The sequence below is a fragment of the Anomalospiza imberbis genome, chromosome 21, assembly GCF_031753505.1.
Source record: "Anomalospiza imberbis isolate Cuckoo-Finch-1a 21T00152 chromosome 21, ASM3175350v1, whole genome shotgun sequence".
NCBI classification, from domain to species: Eukaryota; Metazoa; Chordata; class Aves; order Passeriformes; family Viduidae; genus Anomalospiza; species Anomalospiza imberbis.
The window spans coordinates 5,972,031-5,996,849 of NC_089701.1; the positions used below are offsets into that span (position 1 = coordinate 5,972,031).

Sequence of the window (24,819 nt, forward strand, 5' to 3'; positions counted from 1 at the left end):
TTTAAAGGACACCCACAGGACAGGGGGTCCCCTTGAGGAACGGGATAAAAGTTTATTGTATGTAAGAACCAAACCCATGAGATATGTACATGTATTTACATGACAAAATGAATAAGCCTAATTATTTACAACAAGGACTGTCCTTCACAAGTCTGTACATCAAGAAGTAATCGTGAAAATATATTTACACACGGGATCCAGCAGCTGTGGGCAAGATGGAGATGGAAAAAAACAAAACCAAAGGGTGAGGTGAGGGGCACCATGTAGACCTCAGCAAGGCTGGGTGTGGAGGCCAGTGCTGGCTGGCCCAGACACTGTCCCCATTCTCCAGAGTAGCAGTGTGGACCCCTGGCTTCTTGTATCCTGAAGAGGTGGGTGGTAGATTTGAGGTGGCTGCTTTTCCTCTTCTTTGACTCAAAACTGCCGACCTGTGCCTGTGCCTTTCTGGGCCATCTCTCCTCCTGATGCTGGGTGCCTGGTCCGTTCCCTTGGCCCACAGCCACTGGTGGGATGCAGGCTGGGAGCTGAGAGTCTCCGAGGGCCAGGGGGGGTTTACAGCTCGCTGAAGCGCACTGCTGGCTCCAGCTTGTGGGACAGGGCAGTGAGGACCTTGTCGAACTTCTCGTAGCGCTCGGCCTGGCTGCTCTCAGCCCCACGGCTGCCCCAGAGCAGTCGCAGCTGGAACTCGGTGCTGAACACTTCCAGCAGCTCCGCTTTGCCCTGGAAACCTGCAAGAGGGAGAGTCAGTTCCCTGGGATGGCACTTCCTGCACCTGTGGGATGCTCCATCCTGGTGCTGGAGCTGCACACTGGGAATGTGGCAGAGGGAAAGGGGCTCTGCTGTCACTAGTGCTTACCCTGCAGCTTCACCTCAGCATTGGTGTGGTAGAGCCCACCATGGTGAGCCACCATCCGTGCTGCCTCCAGGTGGGCCATGACCACCTCCACGCCGCTGTCAGTGGCCTCCCAGGGCTCGGGGCTTTCCGTGAGAGCCTCATCCCGCTCCAGGAGAGTCACAAGGGGTATGATGTGGGGAAAGGTGGTGTTGGTCAGCGGTGGTCCTTCTGGGGAGAGAGGCACTCTTAGGACCCCACATAGCCCTGTGACCCCGCGTCCCCCTCCCCACCTCCCTGTGGAATGCTCATGTGGCCAAACGCTGCCATGATGCCACCATGCTCCCAGGAGAGGCTCCAAGGCTCAGCTGGACACAGCAGCTGCTGTGCCTATTCGATCCTGTGCCTGAGGCCATTGCCTTGTCCAACACCAGCTCCTCCCAGACAGGCTCTCTGGCTCTGCTGGGAAGGGAAAGCTGATGGCCATGCTCAGGCTGCATTTCCCGGGGCTGCAATGAGGAGCAGGTTTGCAGACCACAGGGCACCAGGCATTAGAGACACATGGCTTTTCATCTTTCCAACCGGCTGCCCTGTCCCTTGGTTTGGCACTGACTGCCATGCGAGCACAACGGTTTGGCTCAGCTGCTGGTTTTATTTAGTTATGAAATGCTTCCTTGGGAAGGAAGGGGCAAACAAAGCCAGACAGGCTCTGCTGAGTGCTGGGGTGGTTCAGCAGCCAGAGGGTGTCTGGCACTAGCTGGGAGAGGGTCAGAGCTCTCAAACAGTGACGCCGTGCCCAGACAAAAGTGGGAAGGAGAAAGCAAGCGAGACGAGGGGAGTTGCTCCTGTTACCTTTCCCTTCATTCAGGCTCTTCAGGAAGGGCTTAAGCTTCTTCTCATAGAGGATTGCACCCTCTGTGTGCCGCTGCCGCAGCACCATCCAGGTCTGCTCCAGCCGGGCAATCTGAAAGGAGATGGGCCAGGTAGAAGGTGCTGGGGGCAGCACAGCTTCCAGGCACCAGGGAGAACAGCTTGACCCTGGCGCCATAGTCCCCAGCCTTGCACACAACAGTGCCTGATGCTCCCAGAACCAGCCTCCTTCACCACTGCTCATGGCCAGACGTGGCACAGCTCTGGCACTGAGGCTGGGCTTAGGATTTCTTCCCCTGCCCGTGCCCCAGGACAGCAACCTCCCTGCGTCGCAGTGGCCTTGAAGATGAGATGCAGGGAGGGGGCAGCCATTCTAACTCCTTTGTGCAGGCAGGAAGCAAGACTTCCCAGCTGGGCTCGATTTAAAATTGAATTTTAATCTCCTTTCATCTTCCAAAGGGAGCAGTGTGGCCTGGAGACGCTGCTGCCACAGCCTTGAGACTGATTTGTATTGTACCGGAGGGCAGATTCATTTCCTCCCAGGAACACAGCCCAGCACAAAACAAAGAGCTCAACCACTGAAAAACAATTGGATCCTGGTGGGACTAGGCTGTCTGCTCCGTGGAGGGGATGGCTCTTCCCCTTCCCTGCTTGCATCCCAGCGGATGTGGCCCCACGCCTCCTACCCGGGGCATTTTCCCCTTTCACCCATCCCAATGACTCTCGGAGCCTGCAGGACACAGGGAGAGGGATGCATTTTGAGCAAGGGGCTGAGCCCAGGACATGAGGACTAAAGGAGTGTCCCCATACCTGTGTCATTTCCAGGGCGCTCATTACAGCTGCAAAACTGAACATGTTCCCCATGGTGCTCTTCAGCTCGGCAGCCAGCTGGATGGTTTTGTGGAGTAGGGCTGCCCGCTCCTCCGTGCTGCCTGTGCAGCCCAAGATATCCACAGCGATCATGATGGACATGGTGTGAAACCTGCCAAGGGGGAAGACACAGAGCAGGGTCAGCACAGGGAGGAGGGCTTAGACAGGGCTCCTCCTCTCCCCTCCCCTGTGCCATGCTGGGAACACCCGGGGGAGCTGGACCAGGCTGTGCAGCGCAGCCCAGTGGGCTCGTTTTGGCCATGCTGTGCCGTACCGTTCCAGCAGGTCCAGGCGGAGCTGGTGGCCGTGGGGAAGAGTGAGCAGCTCCATGCCAGAGCTCACTCCCATGAGCCGCTGCATCTCCACTGTCACACCCAATATCCGGGCGACCTGGCAAGGAAGGTGAAAGCTGATTAGAGCATTGTTAATTGAGGAGAGGCTGAAGTGTCCTCGGGCCCAGTGTCCTCTTGCCCCAGCCCAGCCTCTGCTGCCCTGGCTGATACACCAGGCAGAGCCCAGCAGGGATGCTCCAATGCTCGGGGGTTGCCTGATGTTCTGATGCACTGATCCCTGCGAACCCAGATTGATCAGAGGGCAGCAGCACCCATCCCTCCCTCCAGGCCCTGGCCGTACCAGGCAGTCCACTTTGGTGATGTGTTTGGCCAGCGTTTTCACATCCACCTCTGCCAGCAGCTCTTTGACCTTCTTTAGCACAGTCATCTCCAGAGGTTTGTTATCAAGGGGGATGAGCAGGGACTGGAAGGCAGCAGGGTTGAAGGAGGAGGTTGTTTCCATGGTGGGGGGCACAAAGCCCTTGAAGTCCAGCTCAGCTTTCAGCCTCTGCCCTGCCTCTGCTTCCCCAGAGCTGTTCTCCACAGTCCCTCTCTGTCCTTCCTCCACCTTTAGCCTCTCCACGTAGCTCTTTGTTGGTAGCTGCTTGGTGTCGTGGGCTGGCCGGTCCCTGCAGATGGGCGAGCTGGGGTGCAGCTGGCAGTAGTGCCCCGTGTCCGGGTCGCTGTAGCTGTTCACGGAGGGAGAGGGGGAGGCACGGGCGTACCCGTGGCAGGGAGTCGAATGGGAGCTGTGGGCAGGGTCTGGAAGAGGTTTGCTGTTGTTCCCATGGCACAGTTGGGGCTCGCTGGACCTTCTTATGACCGGAGAGGCTGGGGTGATTCCAGATGCTTGGCAGGCATGTGGCTTTAGCCGTGTGACTGTAGGGAGCAGAGGGGACACTTGTCAAAGTCTGAAGATGCACACATGCATAGGGACTGCAGATGCAGCAGCACAGGGACATGGGGCTCAGGGAAAACCCCTCTGCCAAAACAGAACAACCTGATCTCGGGACAGCTGCACAATGATGCAACCACGGACTGGCTGAGGTCCTGTCCCTAAGGTCCCCCTCCTCAGGTCCCTGCATCACAGCAGTGCCAAGTCCAGGCTGATCCACAGCCCCACTGTCTCCAGAGGGATGGAGAGGCAATGCCTACCTGTGCTGTAGGCAGGTGATGCTGGGTTCTCAGAGATGGGGGACATCGGGGAGTGCAGGTCTTGGATCTGGTCCACGCTGACAGCACAGTTGCGAATGATGTCTCTATGGTGGGGCAGGGACACGCTGGGGAGGGGACAGAGGGCACAGGTTAGTCCCTTAAAGCAGGGCCCAGGCAAGCACAGAGGGGCTGGGATGAGGGTTTGCTGCCCCAACACCTTCCATGGATCATCACCTCCCTCCACAACTACCCATAACAAGCTCAGCTGCAGCAGTGAGCGGGTAGGCCCTGAAGCATTTGGGAGGAGAAGAGGTGACCCGCCACTGACCCCCACAAATCAGAGACAGACCTGCCTGCAGGGACTCTGGTCCTACAGAAGAGAGCAGAGCAATGCAACCGTATGCCATGCCAAGCCAAGGTGCTTGGGACAGGATGAGTTTGGTCTGCTCCAGAGTGCTGTGGGGAAGTGGATCTAGCAAAGAAGTCAGGGACAGTAGTTTTCTAGGGTTGTGCTGCAAAGTGGTATCTAACACTGTGTTACTGGGAGCTGTGTTGGGCTAGTTAGGTGAGCTGTTGCTCTGACCCAAAGCTTAGGAGAGCTGGAAAGTGCCTGGAAACGGGACTTGGGAAGTTACATAACAAGCAATGAGGTCTTGGGCTAGTGGGGCAGCAAGTGGTGGCCCAATGCAAACACTGTGTGTCAGTGGTGCTGCAAAACATGCTGAGTGCAGGGAGGGTTGAAAGGAGTCATGGCAGGTAATTTACTGCCCTCCCTGCCGTGGATGAGGGCTAGGCTGCTGTGATGTGTTTGGTCTTGAGCACTGTGCCTCAGCAGTGGGAGGAGAATGGGACAGCAGTGGTGGTGATAAGGGATTTGGGGAAAATGTGAGTGATGAGGAAAGACTGATGGATGGATCTGGGCTCTTCTGGAAACACATATGCTCTTCTGGAAGTCTGAGTGTTTTCCTTTCCCCAGCCATAACAGTTGGTTGCTTGTTTTCTGCTGGTGCATTCTCACCCTGCCCTTGGGCTCAGAAGGTCAGGGTGGTGAGAAAGCAGCTTGGCTTAACAACAGGCTGTGTCCTGCTGGAGGCAGGGGTAGATGGGTCTGCCCTTGGCTGCTGCATGTGAGGATATGTGTGTGGCCCTGCCTTCCCTGAAGGGCTCTGGGCAGCCTGAGACTGCCAAAAGTGAGCCATACAAAGGAAGTCTCCTCCTCCACCTCTGGAGAAGCCCAGCTGGCCAAGGTTAATGTGAACAGCTCAGCTTTGTGAAGGCTGTGATCCAGAGTCTGTGCAGACTCCATCAGCACAGACCCATCAGTCTCCTCCTGCCCATCAGGCTTTCAGCTCTGCTTGGTAACTCCCTGCAAATGCTGAATGGAAAGGGCTCTGAAACTAAAAGGGCCTTTCAAAACCAAACAACAAATGCTGTCTTGGTGTCTGGGAGTGACTCTCCTCTTATGTTTGCCTGGGAAAGCTCAGCTCCATGGCTCTAACAAGCCCTGACATGCTGGTAATCCTGGACTGGGTGATTGTAAAACACTCTCTGGCTTCTGGCCTGAGATGCTAAAGTCATGTCTGCTTGCTGGGCGTCTGCTGTGGTAGCTCAGCATGCCTGGCAGCCTGCCTGGGAGAAAAACCCAGTTCCAGCTGAGTACTGGTTCTTCCCTCCATGCCTCTTCTGGTCTCTCTCTTCCATCCCTGATCCCCAACCTCTGCTCTGCACCCAGAGAGCAGTGACTGAGCATGCCCTGCCTCATTCCTGGGGCTGATCCTCTGCTCAGCTGAGCTGGGATGAGACTGCATGCTCACCTGGTTGGGCACCCCTCAGCCCTGGTGATCTTGTCTGCGGTCAGACCGTCTGTCATGGTGATGCTCCTCCTCTTGATGTGCCCCCCTTTCTGGGTGGAGGGGCTGTGGGGTCCCCCATGCTTCCCGTTGGCCAGCCCGTAGCTGGCTTCCAGGTAACGCAGGGGGAAAGTGCGGTTGATGGGGCAGTAGATGATGGCCCCGCTCTGCTCCGAGATGGCCTTGCGGTTGCCCACGTAGAAACGAACAAGGGCAGGCACGTTATCAAAGCTCTCTTGCTCAAAGAGGTACTGGACATGGGTATGGCCATCGCTGGACTTGACTGTCACCTTGTTGATCTTGAAGTGCAGCGGCTCGTTGCGCCAGCGGCACGTCAGCACGTAGTCACCCAGGCTGGTGAGCGAGTCACGGATGAGGAAGTCGCCATTCCTCTGCACAAGGCTCTCGGACACCTGTCAGGGGGACAGGGCACAGCTCAGCCACAGCCACGCTGGATGGACCACAGGGCATGAGTGGATGCTCTGCTGGAGTGTTATCTGGGGCACTGGTTGTTCCCCTTGCCCCAAGCTCTGAGCCACAAGAGGGCATTTGCTGTAGCAAAATCAGGCAGCTCAGAGCTAAATGAAGCCCTTGACCAGATGTTTTCCAGGAGGGCAGGCTGGTGGTTCTGTTTGGCCTCAGAGTGCTCTCCCACACCATTCCAAGTGAAGGGTGCCCGGAGCCACCCACCTTCCCCATCTCACCTCCCGGGGAATGCGGCCGTGGTACCAAGCATGGCTGCGCAGGTCGGTGCTGCTCAGCTTCAGCTCCTCTTCCAGCTCCTTGTGAAGCTTTTCTGGTGATGAGTCGAGGATGTATTTCTCCTTAGAGAACTGTACAGGAGAAGAGAGAGTGTCAGGCAGTGCAGCAGTGCAGGGACTGGGGAGGGAAGGGCTGGCAGGATCCCCACATGGGGATTGTAGCATCTGCCAGGAGCACAACTGTCCCCAAAGGCCAGGGAACTCAGCTGTGTGTGAGGATGTGGTAGTGTGCCTGTTGATGGCCAGGTCCTGTCACCAGGAGCACTTGGACGGTCTCCTGGGGGCACGTCCCTATCATGTCTGGCCACCCTGTGCCTGGTGTGCTGCCCCTCTGCCCCAGCTAAGTGCCGAGTGTGGCTGGGCAGGAGAAAAGCCCTTAAACATCTCTGGGGCTGAACTGCAGTGAAAAGCACTCTTTCAGGAGGAAACCTGCATTATTGCTCCTCCTTTAAACATCTACCACAGTTCCTCTTTCAAAGGGTTAACTCACTCTGTTTAGCCTGATGGCAGCATAAATAGTAATGACAAATGTAAAGGGAACCTTCTGCATTGAAATTAGCTTTTAGAAATTAGCTTTCACCAGCACTGGTGCACCTGAGCCTGGAGGATGCAATCTGGCCCCTCCTTTTCCCTGGAGAGATAAGGGATGATGGCTTCATGTGTCTGTTGGCTGGAGCCTGCCTGCCTCCCTCCTTGCCTGCTGCTGGGCCAGTATTCCCAGAGTGCAGCTGCTGGCATGGTGGAGCCAGTGGATGTTTGGGGACGTGAGCACAGGTTTGGGGTTCCTGTGTGCTTCACATGAAGCCAGCTCTCCTGCTTGACACAGTGGCTTTGAGGTGATCCTGATGTGGTACCGACACAGCTGCATGATGGAGCAGGGCCTGGGAGCCAAGATTCCTGGGTTCCCTCCATATCCCAGATGTGTGGTGTCCTGAGAAGGGGACACGCGTGCCACTGCCGTGGACTAAGAAGCTTGGATGGGGCTACTGGGGTGTCCTGTTCCTCTGCTCCCAGGAGCGAGGGTGGCTGGTGGCCTGGCTCGCCTCCGGCAGCAGTGCCAGTTGTAAGGAGGCAGCGGGGGCTGGCCCTGCTCCCCGGTGCCTGTTGGGGCAGGATTCTGGTATTGTCTCGCAGGACAGGCATGGGCTTGAAGCCCTGCTGACACTGCTCTGGCACTGCCAGAGGAGCAGGCTGGCACTCACGGCTGACCTTGTGTGGCAGCGGGTTCCTCAGAGCATAGCGGGCTGCAGCCCCACGCCAGCACCTCAGGGACTTGCCTTGGAGCTGACCTCTTTGCCCAGCGCCTCATGCTCTGTGTCTTGTATCGATTCCCTCTGCTCCTCTACTGGTTGTGAGCAAGGGAAAGTGTAGAGAACTGCGCTGCTCTCCTGCCTTGTACCCACTGCTCTTGTGGTGTTCTTGGGACCTCACAGCAGGACCTTGACCCCCTCAGCAGGACCCTAACCCCAGGCCTCTCCTTCCCCAGAGATGTTCCATCCCTCCTGGTAGCTGCATTCATTTGCCAAACCAGGCAGAGATCCTGTCCTGGGGACCCTGCTCCAGCCTGGGGAGATGGAAGGAGGCAGTGGCAAGGGCCTATGCCCTGGACTGTGCTCTCCAGGGCTTGCCCTCACCAGCCTGGACCAGCCTTTATTCCTCCCTTCCCAACTCCTATCAAGTCAAAGGTGGTGGGAGAGTGGAAGCAGCCTATGAAAACAGTGTGGATTGAACTCTGACTTGCTCATCCAACGATGTTTATTCTCCCTATGAGAGGATCCTGTTGACTGGAGCTGCAGGGATGTGTGGATTGTCCCCCCCATGACCAAGGGCTGCATGGAGCTGAGCACTTGCTGCTGCTCTGGGCCCTCCTGGAGACAAAGCCACGCGGTGCTGCTGAACCCGATTAAAAATAAATGGTAGCTGGCGGATGCCGCAGGGGTCCGGCTGCCTCCTGGGGGGCCCAGGCCGAGCAGATGCTGTTTCCATGGTGACAAATCCATTGCCACGGAGCAGACCTGGCTTGGCCGAGGGGTGGTGGGGGACCCTTGACTGCAGCACCCTCTCTGTGACACGGTTCCCCCAAACTCTGGGGCATCAAGGGACCCCCCAGGAACCTCTACCGTTTGTGCAGGTGAAAGCCATCAGAGCTGAGCTGGGAGCAGTTTGGATTACAGCTCTCCCCCCACCACCCCTGGAGCAGGGATTAGTGCCTGTTCTGCTCAGCATTGTACATGTGGGTTTTCCTCCAAATCCTCCCCATGCAAATGTGCAGGGTAACAAAAACACAAGCCCAGCTGAGCAGTGCCCAGTGTCTCCAAGCCCAGATTTGGGCAGCAGCTGGCTGGCATCCATGCCAGGAGCCATAAGCTAAGCTAGCTGGAGAGACCAGGAGGTTTGGGAGAGGCAAGGAAGGTTTTGCATCTTGTAGATGGGGGAGGGAGCCTAGCTGTGAGCAGAGGGTGTCAGGAGCCACCTTCCCCAGCCATGTGGAAGGCACTGTCCCTTCAGCTCCTTGCCTAGGTAGTGAGATCCCACCTGATTTGCATGGCCACCAAGAAGCCACTGCTTGGAGTGATTGTCAGGCTGGGGAGGCAGCATGAGACTGATCACGGGGAGCCCTTTTCCTTGGTGTGACGTAACTGAGACCAGCCCTTATTGTGAGTCTCTGACGCTACTCCAACATGCTGCCAAAATCACCCGTGTGTGTGGGAACTGGGCTCCCCACGAGCCCTCGGTGCAGGAGACCCCTGTGCTGCAGAGGGCCGTGTTTCCCCCGAGCCCTTCAGCAGCGCTCGAGCTTGCCCTGCTCCTTCGGGAGCGTGTCTCGGAGGAGCCCGGCTTGCAGGCTGCCAGCTGGCCAGGTGCCGAGGCGCTGGCAAGGCCTGGCATGGCACGGCCTGGCGAGGCGGCGCGGGCCAGCCGGGCGCTGTCAGCAGCGTGTAAGCGGATGTCTGAGCGCCGTGCTGAAAAGGCATCGCTTGGTGCTCTTGGCCGTGCCAAGGGAATGTCTAAAGATGCACGGCCCCATGTGAGGTCTCGCATACTAGTGGGTTTGGTGTGGGGAAAAGCCTGGACTGCCATTAGCATCTGGCTGGGGTGCATGGTGCTGGGCTCCAGCATGAAGAAGCCCAGAGCATCTTCCAGCTGAGCAGGAAGAAATGGTGATTAGAGCGGTTCTCCAAACCAGCCGCACTAGACAAACCAGCTCAAAATCTGCCAGAGATGATGACAAGCTTTGCTTGAGGAATCCCAACCAGCAGCCAAGCTGGCTAGGCTGGAGAAAGGAGAGTGCCCCGATGGGCTGCTTCACAGTCCTGGGGCTGGGGAATCCTCTGGAGCAGCCAGGCAATGAGGCAGCTGCCATGAGAAGGCAATTCCTGAGGCTCTCCATCTCTGCCTGCTTCCCTGACTCTCTGTGCTGCTTTCTTGATGGAGGACGTGCTTCCCAGCTGAGTGGCAAGGACTGGAACTGGTAGTGGAAGGGCAAGAGCTGCAGGGATGGAGGGTGCTGATGCCTGTGTACAAAGCCAGTGGCTGTCACTCTGTCTGCTCTAAGGAAAGCTTCAAAGGCTGGCATTTGGCTTTCTATCCTTTCAGAGGTACTCTTATGAAACTGGAGTGATTTCCATTCTGCTTTCCTGCTCTTCCCTCCCAACCTGGAGGAGTTGCAGATGAGGATGAAGTCAGCTTGGAGAGCAAGGTGTACTCACACCCCACCCTGCTGATAACATCTGACTAACCCCAAGGCACCAAGCACATCTGTTCTCCCTCCTGCTCATGCTGCCTACCCTGTGCTGGGACCCTGGCTAGGGAAATCCCAGCTCCTTCTGGAGCTCTCCACCCCTGCTCTGGCTGCTGGAGCAGCTCTGGGGCCTGGGAAGCAGAACTGTGAGGAAATGGAGTAACAAGCCATTGGGAATAGGTGTCTGGGGAAAGCCACAGACTTGCATGAGGGGTCTTCTCTGCTTCCTCCACACCTGGCAATGGGCTACTTCAGTGATGTGTTTTGGAGCAAACATCCTTGCTGAGCATCACGGCAAACCCAAGAACCATTCTGCCTGCCTGATGCAGAACTGCTGCACTTACCAGTCCAGGCACCACCCGAAAATGATTACTCCACCCTGCGTGACCACGAGAAAATGCCACCACAAACAATCCCCAGGTTGTTATGGGCTTGCTCTCAGTCTGCATGTCCTGCTGTGAGCCAGTCTGTCCTGCTGATCTTGATATCCATATGGAAAAGAAAACCCTTTCTTGCAATGAGTCTAGGAACCTAAATGGCCTCTGAGAAGGCATCAGCCTATCTGCCCACCCCATAGGTGACTGAAGGCATCTCTTGGTTATGTCACATCTCCATTAGTCCCCACTGAAGGCAGATTTTGGCTCAAGATCTTTGTTCTGGAGTTCAAAGCCCTTCCTAGGACTAGTCCTGTCTACCCTTATGGTCTCCTCTTCCCTTGCCCGTGCTTCTTTGTGGCAGCTCTGGAACAATTCTATCTCGCTGGCAGGGGTGGGGTGCAGCTGGGGTTGATGGCCTGGAACATCTGGGTGCTCTAAGGTGGGACAAGCACCCCGGGTTATGTGGTGGGGTGGTGGAGTATGCTGCTACTGCTACCCTGGGGGAGCAGGTCTCCAATGCAGTGATGGTGTGTGTGTATACACACATTTCCATCCATCTATATTTTACTTATCTCACTCCAAGACGGCGGCAGCGGCTGCTGCTGCATCCCTTTTCGGAGCTGCTATTGGCCAGAAATGATGTCAGTGCTTCCCAGGCTGGGTGCACCGCCATTGGCGGTGAGCAGGGATGCGGCTGTCAGCTGGAAGTGCTCCAGTCATTCATGGGGACTTCAGTGTGTGTTTGCTGGGCACGCTTGGACACAAATAGATGGTGAAAGATCTGGCAGAGCCAGGTGAGCACTTACAGCTTCACTTTTAACTCTTTCCGGGGTTAGGATGGCGTGCCCTTCCATCCCTTCTCACATCCCCACACGAGAGCCAGATGCTCACCTGTCCCTCCCTTGTTCTGGCAGCAGCTGGCTGAAAGCACCCGCTCACCCCCTGCAATGTGCAGCCCAAGGGCATGTCCCCGTGTTGCTCAGTGGCCTTTGGACAAGTGGAAAAAGCTCTGCTGCTTTTCCCTCTTCACCCCCACCAGCAATCAAAATCCCTGGCTTTGCGCTGAGATCAGCCGCAATCATGACAAGACTTGAAATGCTGCTTCTGGGCTCCGTCTTACCCAGAATAATCTCTAAAGCTCGGCACCTACCTCGCTCAGCAGGAGTACTGAATAACACTGCCAGCTCTCTTGGCTGCCGGCTCCCTTCTAACTTGCAGTACACTACAGCTCGTGCTTCAGACCAGAGCCTGCTTGGCTCCTGCAATCCTAAACACCTTTGCTCTCAAACTCAGTAAATGAGAGAACCAATTCCCAACACCATACACCCCTTGTGTGAATGCTAGAGTCCAAAAATAGGACATCTAGACTTGTGCCCAGACAGTGGCAGCGCTGGAACCACCACAGGACAGGTGACAGATGGATCCCAGCTTTCTCCCACCAATCAAACCTGTGCAGTGCAGCACAGAGATGGAGACCCGGGCCAAAAAGCTGAGTGTTCATCTGGGCTCGATCTCCCTCCTGTGCTCAGTGATGCTCCGGGCACATGCCACCTTTTGGGGGATGCTAAATGCTCCCCTTCATGAGGTCTGCTGCAGGTGAGAGCTCCCTGCAGAGACTTTTCTGCCTGTCAAAGCGCTGGGCTGGGGGGATGTGGTGGCTTCGACTGCGCGGTCCTGGCTGCAGGGGGGCCGAGCTCTGCCCCCCGACCCGGTGCTCGGCTCGGCCCGCGCTCGCTGCCGCCTCGCGGAGCGCGGCCGGCGCGCTGCCCGCACCAGCTTCGTGAGAGCGGGGGCACCGCAGGGCTCCCCGGGGAGGCTCCCCCGCTCTCCCGCGCTGCACCCGGGGGTCGAAACAGCCCCCGGCGGGTGCGTGGCCGAGTGTCCCCCGCACGCTTCCCCTCCCAGTGCCCCCGCCGCCTTCCCCACGCGTGCGGCTGCCCGGGCTCCGCGCCGAGCGCAGGGCAGCCGGTGCGGTCCCACCGCCGCCCCCGCTCACCTGCACCTGCATGAAGGAGCCGCGGTAGAAGCAGCAGGCGGCCGCGGACAGGGCGCTCCACAGGCTGCACCGCTCCGTCATGGCGCGGCGCGCCCGGCGGGGGCTGCCCCGGCCCGGGCTGCACCGCCGCTGCCTCCGCCGCCGCCGGGCTTCAATTTCAGCCGCTTCCCCGATTACCTCATCCCTTGTCGGCTGCGAGGGGCGGGCACGGTGCGGCAGCTCCGCCCCGGACCGCCCCTGGGGGCCGCCCCGGCTCCGGGGAAGCGAGGAAGCGGCACCTCGGGGGAAGCGGTACCCCGGCTGTCTGCGCCCTGCGGGGGAACTGGGAACCAGCCCCTCCGAGGGGAACCTACACTGCCATGCCACAGAGGGAGGCAGCATCCCTGAGGGGATCGGGCACCCCGGCTGCCTGTGCTCTGAGGGGAACTGAGAACCGGCTCCTCCGAGAGGAACCGGCACTCCCATGTCGCAAGGGGAACAGGCATCCCTGAGGGGATCAGGCACCTCTGAAGGGAACCGGCAATCCTATGTTGCAAAGGGAAGCAGAATCCCTCAGGGAACCAGGCACCCGGGCTGCCTGTGCCTTGAAGAGAACCGGCACCTCTGAAGGCATCGAGCATCCCTGCAGGGAACCAGTACCCCAGTTACCCGTGTCCTGAGTGGGACTGGTTCCTCTGGGGTGACTCAGCTCCTCAGAGGGGAACAGGCACCCCTGAGGGGAACCAGCACCCCTGGCTGCCGGTGCTGTGGGAGAAACTGGCTCCTCTGAGGGGATCAGATACCCTGAGGGGACCTAGCACCCCTTTTCACCCCATCCCAAATCTGCCTGCTCTCCCCAGTGATGCCTGTGGGTCAGGAGCAGTTTTGTCCCCTATTGTCCATCCTGTCTTCCTTCACCCCCACATGGTGATACCTTTCTGGGAGATATACCAGTGCCCACCTCACATGGCGGGGAGCCAGCTGCCTCTTTCCTGTGTAGGCTGTCTCTGACTTGTGTTTAATTAAGGCTCTGCTTCGGTTTAATTAAGGCCACAGTATCGCGTATGGGATGTGCAAGGCAGCACTGATGACTCAAAGCATTGCTCCAGCCTTGACTCTTGAATAAATCCCCCAAACCCCCGCCTGAACCCACTGCCGGCAGCTGCTCTGTGCTGGAGACGGGCAGGGGCTCCCTCAGCCCTGGCAGTGACAGGGACCTACACCTTGCTGCTCTCCCTCCACATGGGTCCTGCACTGCACGGCCTGGATTTGGCTGTGCTTCAGTAACTGGGGGCTTCACCCTCCCATCTGCAAAGCGTGCCCTGGCCCAAGGAGCCCCACGCCTCCCAGGCGACGCTGTGACCTCGGAGAGCTATTCCTGCTGCCACCGACCACAGAACCCTGCAGCCTTCCTGCTAATTAATTCAAACGAGCCCCTCACATTACCAGGCAAGGAGACAGCATCGGAGGCTGATGAGATACAGGTCCCTGCTTGAGCAAGCAGCTCTTCTGTGCAGAACAAAGAGCTCAGAGGCGCTGGCCGGGCTCTCACTCTGCCCCTGGTTTTGCAGGGGAGAGAGGAGACAGGAGAGCAGCACGGCTGAACAGCAGGACAGGTCTGAGGCATGGGAGAACTGGTGGCAGCACACCAGGGCAGGAACATGGGGCAGCAGGTCCCACGGGTCCCATGGGTGCCTGCAGCCCCACCAGCATGGGCAAGGACTCTCCTCCTCGCCTCCTGCCTGAGGCTGAGGGACAGAGCAGATGGCACTGTGAAGGGACATGCTGCTCCAAAAAGATGCAATGGTGAATCATCCTGCTGCCAGGGCTTCTCCCCTGTGATGGGCTCCATGGTTTCCAATTGAGGCTTTCACCAACAAGTGAGCGGGAGCCTCATGGGGTGCTGCAGGGTAAAGTCCTCCAGCTGTGACTGTGCTGCCCCTCCTCACAGGGAAGCTGAAAATCCCTGACTGAGCTCTCATAGGATGTATGACAGCTTTACTGCTTGCTGCTCTCCCAAAGGGTAAAATCTTTCTGCTGCTCCTTCACCTGCACAAAGGCCAAAGCTGGGGTGGCTGGGATGTTGAAATAGAGAGCTGGGCATGCAGATCCCCAGGCAGCTTGGAAATAACAGCCCTTAGGCTATTATTAAAGCACATTAATTACCAAGTGCTTATTGATCCTGGCTTTCCAACCCTCTCTAGCTCCCGGTTGCACATCCAATCAGGCCAGGCTTGGTGATAGTAGCACCAGCCATGGCTGTTTTGCAGCTGAAGCTCAAGGGCTGATGTTTGGCAGATCCTTGGTGCACACCTGGACACAGACCTGCCTGTCAGCCTTTGCTCATGAGAGCTTTGCAACACATCCTCTCCCTCTTCCTGACTCTCTCCTTCTTCAGCTCTTTTCTTCCTGTCTTTCCCTTGCTCACCCCTCACCAGTGTTTTCCCTCTGTTTGTTTCCCTCCCAGCTACACCAACCAGTGGCAGATCCCAGCCCCATCCTCCCTTGCTCCAAAGGCAGGCACAGCAGCCTCTTTCCCACCCTAACTCCTGCAGGACCTGGGGCTGAACACTGCTGGGTGCTGAGCACCCTGCAGCTGCACGGGCTGGCAGCCAGGCACAGCGCCTGCAATCAGCTGGAGTGTCCCTGTCATCCCGGTCACTCACACTCTAGATAATTACTGATTTGACTAAAATAGCTGCTGTCACTGCAGCCATCAGTTGCTTCTCTGAGCAAAGGGAAGTGCTGTATAAATCACAGCCCGTTGGCTGTTTCTGGACACCACAGAGATGGATGAGAAATAAAGGCCAGATAGCTCAGGTCTGGGATCTGACTGGATGGCAGGCAATTCTCCTGGCTCACCAAAAAGTACTTGATTCCAAAGGCCCTATCCATTGCTCCCCACCTGTATTGTTTCAGTCTGTTAAATCATGAGCCATAAAATGTGTCCATCTCTGGGTGCACACACTGACAGTGCCAAGGAAACACCCCCAAGTATTCTATTCCTCCCCTCACTCCTCCTTGCCCTCACAGGACTTTCCTGTGCCAGCAGGAGTTTCTCTGCATATCCTGAGGTCCTCACACCAGGGCCCTTCCCTGCAGAGGCCAGTGTATTGGCTTTGCAGGGGAAAATGAACTACATCACAGCCAGACCCAATACGCCCAGTCAGAGCTTTGTTGTCCTGGCACACGTCCCACTTCCAGCTCTGTGAGCTCCCATTCTGCCAGACCCACATGGCTTAAGGGCGCAGAGAGGAGAACATCCCACCCGCGGGATCGCTCTGCTACACGTCAAAAACCTCATCTGAGCCCACTGCCCAGAGGCTGCCCGTTGCCAGACTCGACATGTGGGGTCCTCATTAGCCCCAGGGATGGACGTGCAGTGGGGTGACCCCTGTTGGAAGCAGCAGATGAGCCAGGTCCAGCCAGCTCTCTCCCAAGCTTGCCAGTTGGTGGTGCCACAGGGGATTCCCACATTTCAATGTCTGGCTACAGCCACCACCAGGAGCCCCAAGTCCAAAAGATGAAGGTGCAGGGCTCTGTGCTAATTAGACCACCCAAGCTGGGCACCTTAAGTCACTCCTCAACCACCCTATCTGCCCAGTGGCAGACTAGAATAGATCCCCACTGGGCAACAGGACTCAGAAAGCTCCAATTTTCCTTAAACAAACACCCCAAAGGCCATGCCATGGCAGTGACCCACCCTGTCACTTCAGCGGGTTTCAATGCTCTGTGCCCAAACTTCACAGCACCCTTGCCACCGCTCCTCTGTGCCTGCCCATCGTGCCAGCAGCCTCCTGCAAAAGGGCCGCTCTCCTCCAGAGCCAGGCGCCTCACTAATGAATTTCTGGCCAGACATGAAGAGTCCTCAGGAATGTTAATAGTTTGCTGGAGGATAAGCAAAAGATTTGGAGAGATTTACACCAACTTTCATGTGACAGCCACGAAAGTGGCTCAAACCCTTCCGTTTCTTTACGTGGGGGCGGAGGGAGGAGGCTGCGTCTGTGGGCGTTCACAAGTATCTGGGAACATGAAATGCAAGCAGCTCCTGGGGGAAGAGCACTGGGGTGACCACGTAGGGTTTGTGTCTCCTCTGTCTTCCCTGGCCTTGCCAAAAATATCTTCCAGGGCTAAAGAGAGAGCCCAGATGGGAGGAGGGGTGCAGAACTGAGCAGCTTGCTGGTGTAAGACCCGGGTAGCTCCAGGGCCACCATCCCCTCTCCACCCCTGGCACCCAGCTGGGACAGGATGTGATCACACTTTGTGTCTTACCTTCACGTATTCACTGCCAGACTCCAGGCCATCGTGGTGGCTAAAAGGAAGAGGAACAATAAAAATACATAAGTAAAGGGCAGTAAGTTGTGACATTCAGGTCAAAGGCAACGGTGGCACGGCTGGGGGAGCTGGGGTCTGTGCCCCTTGTCTTGCCATGGTGCCAAGAGCATGGCCATGGTTTTGGGAGAGGTTCCCAGGGCCCCAGCACTGTTCCTGCCTGCTCTGTGCCCACTCTCAGCACAGGGCTTATCCTCCCTAATGCGATCAGGGGAGAATGAAGCCTTTTTAGAGGATCTCACCCCAAATCGGCTTGGGACCATGTGAGCTGAACCAGGGAGACCCAGCAGCCAGGCTGGGGTCCCTGCAGGTCACAGTGCTGGGGGATACATGTCCAGATGGGGGGCCCTGTGTCCAGTTCCCTGCAAAAGCTGCATTCCCAGTAGGCAGCTGTTGGGACACACCACCCAGACAAGCATTTTGACTTCATGGTTTTGTGCAACCCTACATAATTCAAACTCCCACCAAAGCTAGGCCTGAACTGTGATGTCTTGACTGGGACTGCTTTTAATGCTCTTATAGGTCCAGATACGTGTCCATAAGGAAGAGTCCCAGGGGAACAACAGAGAGTTCAAAAGGAGAGAGGCTGTAACGGCCTGAGCTGGGGTGTGCTATCTTGAGGTCTCACCTTTCAGAATAAAATACAAAAATCCAGATGTCTTTAACCAAAATCCAGAACCTGTTGCCTCCCCAGTGCCAAGCTTCAGTATGGACATCCCGCTGTTTGCCAAGGTTGCTTGCCTGAGCACAAGGCAGCAGCAGGGACCAGGGGATGGCAGACTGCCACACCAGGACAGGCAGCTGCAACTAAGGAATAACCAAATCCAAGGTCATCACAGACCTGGGATGTCCCTTTCCTGCCAGGAGCCACCTCATCAGACACATACGGGAAACTGCTGAGGGTCCCACACACAACTTTTCCCTGAGACCTGCGCTGGTAGCAACCCTGGGGACCCAAATTCCTCCTCTGGGGGCTCTCTCCAGATGGAAGGTAGTGCCTGGTGGCCACCCAAAAGGGAAGCAGGGATAGCAGAGGCAACCACTGCCAGACAAACAGAGGCAACCACTGCCAGACATTTTTCCACCGGACATCCCCCATGGCATTACAGTGGGTTGTGACAGAGTCTACATCAGCCCCTCGTGGTGTCCAACCATCCAGAAGACAATTCCCACTTCTGGAATCCTTTGAAGTCTTTAAAAACCGTGTGGATGGGTACATTGTGCCTCAGTTTCCCCCTCTGTGGAGCTGCCTCCAGGGAGGTTTTGGCAGGCACTGCTGCTAGAGGGGTCTGCAGGGAGCGTCAGGCAGTGCCCGCAGGAAGCGGCGTTTCCCGTGCCTCACGCACGGCATTTAAGGACACGGTTTAGTGGTGAACATAGCAGGGCCAGGTTGACGTTTGGACTCAGTCTTAGTGGTATTTTCCAACCTTAGCGATTCTGTGATTCTCCAAGACCACACTGCAGACCACATCCCCTGGTGTCCAGCTTGGGAGAGGAAAAAGGGGCTGGAAATCAAGCCTATACTTTTTTGGAGGTGAAGAAAAAAGCAGAGCATTTGGGAGCAGGGATGGATGCAGACTCCCCTGGGCAGCTGTGGGCTGCCTGCCCACCCCGGCGCTGCCTCTCCAGCCTGTTTGCCCTTCACATGCTGCAGAGCTGCCTGGTGCTGCGAGAGCCGTGAGAAAAACCGGCAGGAGGATGGGGGGCCTCTGGGCAGGAAGTCAGGAGCATGGGAGCAGCTGGGAGACGCTGCGAGAGCCCGGGCAGGAGAGGCCCCTGTGCCGGGGAAGGGCAGCAGCTGGGACCGCAGCCCCCCTGGCTCTGCACATTCCTGGAGGAAACGGCATTTTTGGGGGCAGACGAGAGCCTGGGAGAAATTCCAGGGCTGCCTTTGGAGTGCGGCCGTGGCTGAGCTGCTGAGACCCAGAGCTACAGCAATGGTACTGGGGAGTGGGGGGTTGGAGGGGTGGCTGCTCCCTTTGGGCTCGGGAAGGCATCACCACGACTCGCAAATGTGCCAGGCTCCAGGATGGCTGCTGGGAACAGTCCAGGAGGATCCTGTGAGTCCAGCCCTGGTTTGAAGCCTAGGCTCTGCTTTCCTTGGGACACTGGTGCATGCTGTACCCCAGGGGAACCAAATTTGGGCACCTCGTGCCTCAGTTTCCCCCTCTGTGGAGCTGCCTCCAGGGAGGTTTTGGCTGGCAGTGCTGCTAGAGGGGTCTGCAGGGAGTGTCAGGCAGTGCCCACAGGAAGCGGCGTTTCCCGTGCCTTGTGCATGGCCGCGTGCACAGGGAAACCGAGTCACGTCCGCCCTGGGACCTGCCAGCGGTCATCTCCCGTTAGTCAGCGTGTCTCTGCTGGAGTCACAGCCACCGCCTTGCTCTGAGCAGCTCCACAGGCTGCGTGCCACTCCCTGTCCCACAGCAGCACAACTTCCCCCCTCACAGGCCTGATTCTGGGAAAGCCCTCCTGTGTAGGAGCATCCTTAGCCTACCCTCTTTTGGGGACTGCCCTTACCAGAAATACTCCGGGGGGACAAGTGGAAATGTACCCCAGGGCCGTATTTATTCCCCCCTGGGAACATGCTGCTGCCATGGCCTGGCAGGAACAGACTGTCCCCAACCCCAGGGATGTGCCTGCACAGGAGGAAGGGCTGGGGCGCAGCATTATCCCGGTCCCACTTCCTCCCACCCGCCCCACAGCAGGGCCTGGCCTTGGGATGGCTCTGGCACACGGCTGCTCCCTGAGCCAGTGGCTGTGGCAGGGGCTTCGGGTTAGACTGTGGAGGAGCAGAAATAACCCTGATGCCAAGACTCGCTCTGGTCACCCTCGTGCCTCAGTTTCCCTGGCAAGCAGCAAGGCTACACCCATCATCAGGAAAGCCCCACAGGATGCAAAAAAGCATTTGGCCTCCAGTTTCTGGGAACCCATTTCCCAGATTCAAGACACCCATGTGACCCACGCATGTCCCACTGCTGCTTGGCTCCCAGCCACACTGGCTTGGGATCTAAGTAATTTCTGGGAGACAGAGGGTCTGGGTGAGCCCTCTGCACCCTCCTCGGGGGCTCTCGGCCACTGCTGAGGCTCTGCGCTCACCGAAGGATGCGGCAGTGCCACCAGCCCCCCAAACCTCCAAGCCCCTGGCCGCAGCCCCTGGCGCCGGGTCTGCTGTGGTTTCAGCAGCTCTTTCCTTGAGGAAAACACCACCACGGGCTGGGGGCCTCGGCACCCGAGCAGCGGCTCGGCTCCGGCATCTGCCTCGAAGTTTTGTGCCCGCCCCAAGCAAAGCCCCTTCCCAGCCTCTCCCTCCCCATCCCCTCCGCTGCGCTGGGGTGCGAGGGGTGGCCGGGGGGCCAGGACCCCTTACCTGCCCTGTCCCAGGGTGGGAAACCTCCTGCCCAGCGCTGTCATCGGCCCTGCGGGATCCAGCAAGCGCCTCTGCTCCGGGATGGGGAGAAGCTCTCCCGCGCTCTCCCGCCTTGCACTGAGCGCCGGGACTTCGGGGCGAGCAAGGCGGTGGCGGACCCTCCTCCTTCCCGTCCCAGCCCTCCTCCGGCCCACCCTTCGGGCCGGCAGGAATGTGTGGTCGGCACAGCCCGGCTCCCACCGCCGAATTTCTCCTCCTCACCCCGCTCCCGGGACCACCCGGACCTCCGGAACGCTCAGTGTCAGGAAAAGGAGCCCCCGGCCCCGGGGCGGTGCAGGGGGAACAGGGACATCGGGGCCACTTGAGTGCGGAGAGAGGAGAGTCAGGCCAGGGAAAGGGGGAGAGGTGTTTTCGGGAGGAATTTGGAGTCGCCTTTGCCTGTGTCCCCAGTCTCGCACACCCTCCTGGGCTGGGGTCGCATTTGGCCCCTTATGCCCAGATGCCATGAGGCTGGGGGATAAAAATTCCTCTGGTTGATTCTGCCGTCAAAACCCTCCAAAAAATCCATCCTTCATCTCAGAGGGCTGAACCTCCAAATTCCCCCGGAGGCAGAGATTGTGCCTGGAGTGGGGAATTTGTGCCCAGAGTGGGGGTTTACTGGTAGGTGATGAAATGGGGACAGAGTGTCTGGTTTCAGGATTTGCCCCTGTGCCTTGGGAGAGGCAGTGCTGCTCGGCAGAGGGGGAGAGGACAGAGAGGGTGGAAAAGAGGAGAGTGAGAGGCGGAGGAGGCTGTAACAGTGCTGGTGTGAGCTCTCCGCAGCAGCACATCCCGGTGCTGGAACGCAGCCGCCGCAGGACAAAGAGATGCCTGGGCAGAGCGGGGCTGCGAGATGTTTCCACCCCGTCCGGAAACAGGAGGGAGCAGAAATCCCACAGGAAACCTCGTTCCCATGGAGCCGCTGACCTGACCATGCTCCAGCTGTGCTGTCCCACCGGCCAGGTGCATCCCGCTGCCACTGTGGGCACGGGGGGACATTGCAGTGACCCTGGTTTGTCCCAGCCCCCTCCTCTTGCCCTGGAGGGGCAAAAGAGGGGTCTTAGCAGAAGGCAGAGCAAATCTCAAGGGCTATACCTGTCTGGGGAGATCTTGTCAGGATGCTCTTGTCCCTTTTCCAGCGGATCCCCATCAGTGGTCTCTGCTCCAGCTGCTGTGTCAGGGCTTGTGGTTTGGCTGGGGTTTGGAGCCAGGCTGGAGCTCGGTGACTCTGTCCTAGGGCATGAGACATTTCCCACAGGCTCCTGCTCTGTCCTGTCCATTGCTGTCTCCACGGTGTCCCCAGGTTCAGCTTTTTCCTCCTCCTGCTCTGCTTCTCCAGCAGCTGAGGGTGAGTCTGTGCCTGATCCAGGGGTGCTGGACATCTCAGGGCACTTGAGGCTGGGGAGTGGGGCTGCCTGGGGGGTTTTGTTGTTGGGAGTCCCTTTCTCCCAGCAGTTCTGGCTACTCTTGTCTTTGCCCAGGCTCTTCCCTGCCTTGCCCAGATTCACCCTGGGCATGGTGCCCATGTGGGAGTACATGTTCGACGACTGGGCGTAGGGGCCAGGGCTCTTGGGCACGGTGTTGAGATCATCCTGGGTGCTGTCAAAGGGCTCTCCCAGGAAGCCGTGGGGAGGTGGGGGATGTGGTCTGAGATTGTCGGGAGAGCTGGGGTCCACAGAGACGCGCCGGAAGGTGAAGGAGCGGGGGATGCTGCTCAGGCTCCCAAAGCCTTTGAACTTGAAAAGCTCTGGCAAGGAGAAAGGAGTGATGAGTGTGGGGTTACTGCTGGCACGGTGTGATGATGGGGTATCCCAGAGCCCCTGGTCCTCGGTTGGGGTGGGCAAGGGGCACTATGCAGCCTGGTGTCACCCTATTACACCTACATCTGCAGGCCCATCTTGGCATGACATCCCTGTGGTCTGTGGTGTACATGATGCTGCTTGAGGCATCTCTGTTGGGTACCTGGGAACTCTGCCCTGGTCCCTCGGGGAGCAGAAGTCTCCTGTGCCTGGCAAATCTAGCGCGGCTGCATCTTCCCACCTCAGCCGAGGGGCGGAGGAAACACCCAACCCTGGTGAGCAGGCAACTCTAGAAATTATTTCTGCCTGCCTACTTCCTCCGGGGGACTCTGGGCAGAGCTATGCCCATCCCCACAGCCTCAGGGCAGCCCTGCAGGATGCAAGAATGGGACACACGGCATCTCCCTAGGGAATGGGGGTCCTGGATGCACATGACCTGCCCACATGTGCATGTGTCGCCAGCACGGTGGAGCAGAGCCAGCCACGGGCACTGCTGCAGGCAGGTGATAACCTCCCCACTTCCTCGCCCGGCCCCTCGCCAGCTCCAGCTGCCACCTGCAAGTGCTGAGCACGAACATGTTCGCCGAAGAAATATTTATAACTCCGGCGGGCGCTTTGCATTTCACACCTCAGCCCCAGCTCAGCTCTGTGTGTCGCTGCAGCGCAGCCTGGGATGGTGCCGGAGCCGGAGCCGGAGCCGGTGCCGGTGCCCGTGTCAGTACTCGGGGTGAGCGAGCCTGTGGTTGCAGTGCTGTTGAGCAGTGCTTCCCTGCCGGCCGTGGCTGCCACCGGGGATTTTGCAATGTTGACGCCGCCCTGGGGCTCTGCGAAGCACGGCAGATTTGCTGGGCCAGGAAGCGACACTTTGCAGAGGTGCTGAGCAAGAACCCGGGTGTCCCGGCCTGCTCAGCCCTTGGCTTCCCACTTCCAGCTGCCATCCATGGGTTCTGTGGGGCATCCCTGCAGCTGGACTGGGAGGAGGGGCTGCATCCCAAAAGCCCCTCTGTGAGGCAGAAGCCTCATTACCTGAGTGCAGTTAGAGGCAAAATTACTTTGTGCTAAACATGCCCTTGGAGTCCAAGCATCTTCTGCTACCTGCTGCTCCTGGGGCTGCTGAAAGGTGGGAAAGGCAGTACTGAGGATTTTCCCCGTTTCCCCACCACTCCACCACAAAGGAAAATCCCAGCTGGGATGGGGCCGTGGGTTTGGCCAGTGGAGGGGGGTCCCCCGGGAGCGGAGGGACTGGCCCCCCTCTGGCGCCAGCCCTGCGGCAGGAATGCAAGAGAGCACAGCCCAGCGCTGGGAATGGGGTGAAGGCCACTGCAGCCTCCCCCCGGGGCTCCGGGGGAAAGCTGAGGTCTGTGAGAAAGTGCAGAGCTCGCTCCCGGTGGGTATCAAGCACTTCCTCCCAGAAGAGCCAGTGGGAATCGATTCCCAGGCTCCCTCCCCAGCTCCTCTGTGTCACCCCCGTCCCTGTGCTGCAGGAGCACCCTGGGGTGAGGGTCCTAGCCACCCTTGGCCCCCAGCACCTGCTTGTACCCAAGCCATGCACCCTGAAGGGTGTGATTTAAGGAGTGAAGACCCCCAGATCCTGCTGTGCATCCCTCTGGTCACATCCCAGCATCCAGCATAGGGCTGGGTCGCAGCATACTGGTGCCGGTCCCAGCACCCAGCCCCTGAGCCAGCACCCAGCCCTGTGGATGGAAACCTCCAAAGCCCCTCACCCCAATGAGTTTCCTAACAAGAGCAGAGGCTGTCACAGCTCCAAACATCCCTGCATGGGATGACCCATCCCTGGATGGGATGACCCCATCCCTGGAAGGGATGACCTGGGGAGCGTGTGAGCACACACTCAATGCTGTCACACATCCTCCTACCCACCGAGATGTCCAGGTGAGCACCCCATTGCCCACCCACCCTGTCCCGTGGCCACTTACTGAATTTCTTGAAGCCCCGTTGTTTCTGGCCCTCGGCCATGGCCGTGCTGCTCGGAGGCCGCGGGGACCGAGAGGGACAAGTATATAACTGTGAAGCCCTTCCCTGCCTGCTCCTCCCTTCCTGCCCCCCCCTGCAACCACCCTGCAGTCACTCATCGCTCGCTCAGCGTTTCCTCCCCAGTGCTGTCATCTGCTCCCTGCCCCGTTGCGGTCCTTGCCTGCCCTCACGCTGTCCCCACAGTTCCTGAAGTCCCCGTGGCTGCTTGCACCTGCCTGGCTGCTCAAGAGTCACCTCTGCACCCCGGTGTGGGGACGTCTGCCAGATGTGGACAACCAAAAACTTCTGGGTGCCAGCTCTAGAGGAAGGTGCCAGCCCTAAAAGAGGGTTCTAGCCCCATGGAAGAAGGTGACAGCCCTAGAGGAGTGTGACAGCCCTTTGGATGAGGGTGCCAGCTCTGCGGATGAGGCTCCAGCCCTGCAGACAGAGCTCTGCCATGCCCATCTGCTGCTCAGCCCCTGTGGGGCGAGAGCTGGGTGTCATCGCTGCCAGCAGGAGCACTCCCCACCGGCCACTCTCTCGT

The 24,819-nt window shown here is 58.3% G+C and overlaps 1 protein-coding gene across 4 annotated transcripts; it reads right to left on the reverse strand.

Moving 5' to 3' along the window:
- Positions 1 to 27: 27 nt before the first annotated feature.
- SH2D3C (SH2 domain containing 3C) lies at positions 28 to 24,379 on the reverse strand. Of its 4 annotated transcripts, XM_068211406.1 has the most exons (12): positions 24,239 to 24,379; positions 21,598 to 22,249; positions 17,037 to 17,076; positions 6,614 to 6,742; positions 5,874 to 6,322; positions 4,060 to 4,184; positions 3,206 to 3,783; positions 2,847 to 2,962; positions 2,513 to 2,684; positions 1,685 to 1,796; positions 857 to 1,063; positions 28 to 728 (listed from the first exon to the last, which is right to left on the reverse strand). In XM_068211406.1, exons 1-12 carry the CDS (start codon positions 24,276 to 24,278, stop codon positions 553 to 555), a joined length of 2,796 nt encoding a protein of 931 aa, XP_068067507.1. In that variant the 5' UTR covers positions 24,279 to 24,379; the 3' UTR covers positions 28 to 552. The 4 variants fall into 4 exon arrangements, with proteins under 4 accessions (XP_068067507.1, XP_068067509.1, XP_068067508.1 ...); XM_068211408.1 differs by lacking the exons at positions 21,598 to 22,249; positions 24,239 to 24,379 and adding an exon at positions 20,464 to 20,574; XM_068211407.1 differs by lacking the exons at positions 17,037 to 17,076; positions 21,598 to 22,249; positions 24,239 to 24,379 and adding an exon at positions 12,786 to 12,968.
- Positions 24,380 to 24,819: the final 440 nt, after the last annotated feature.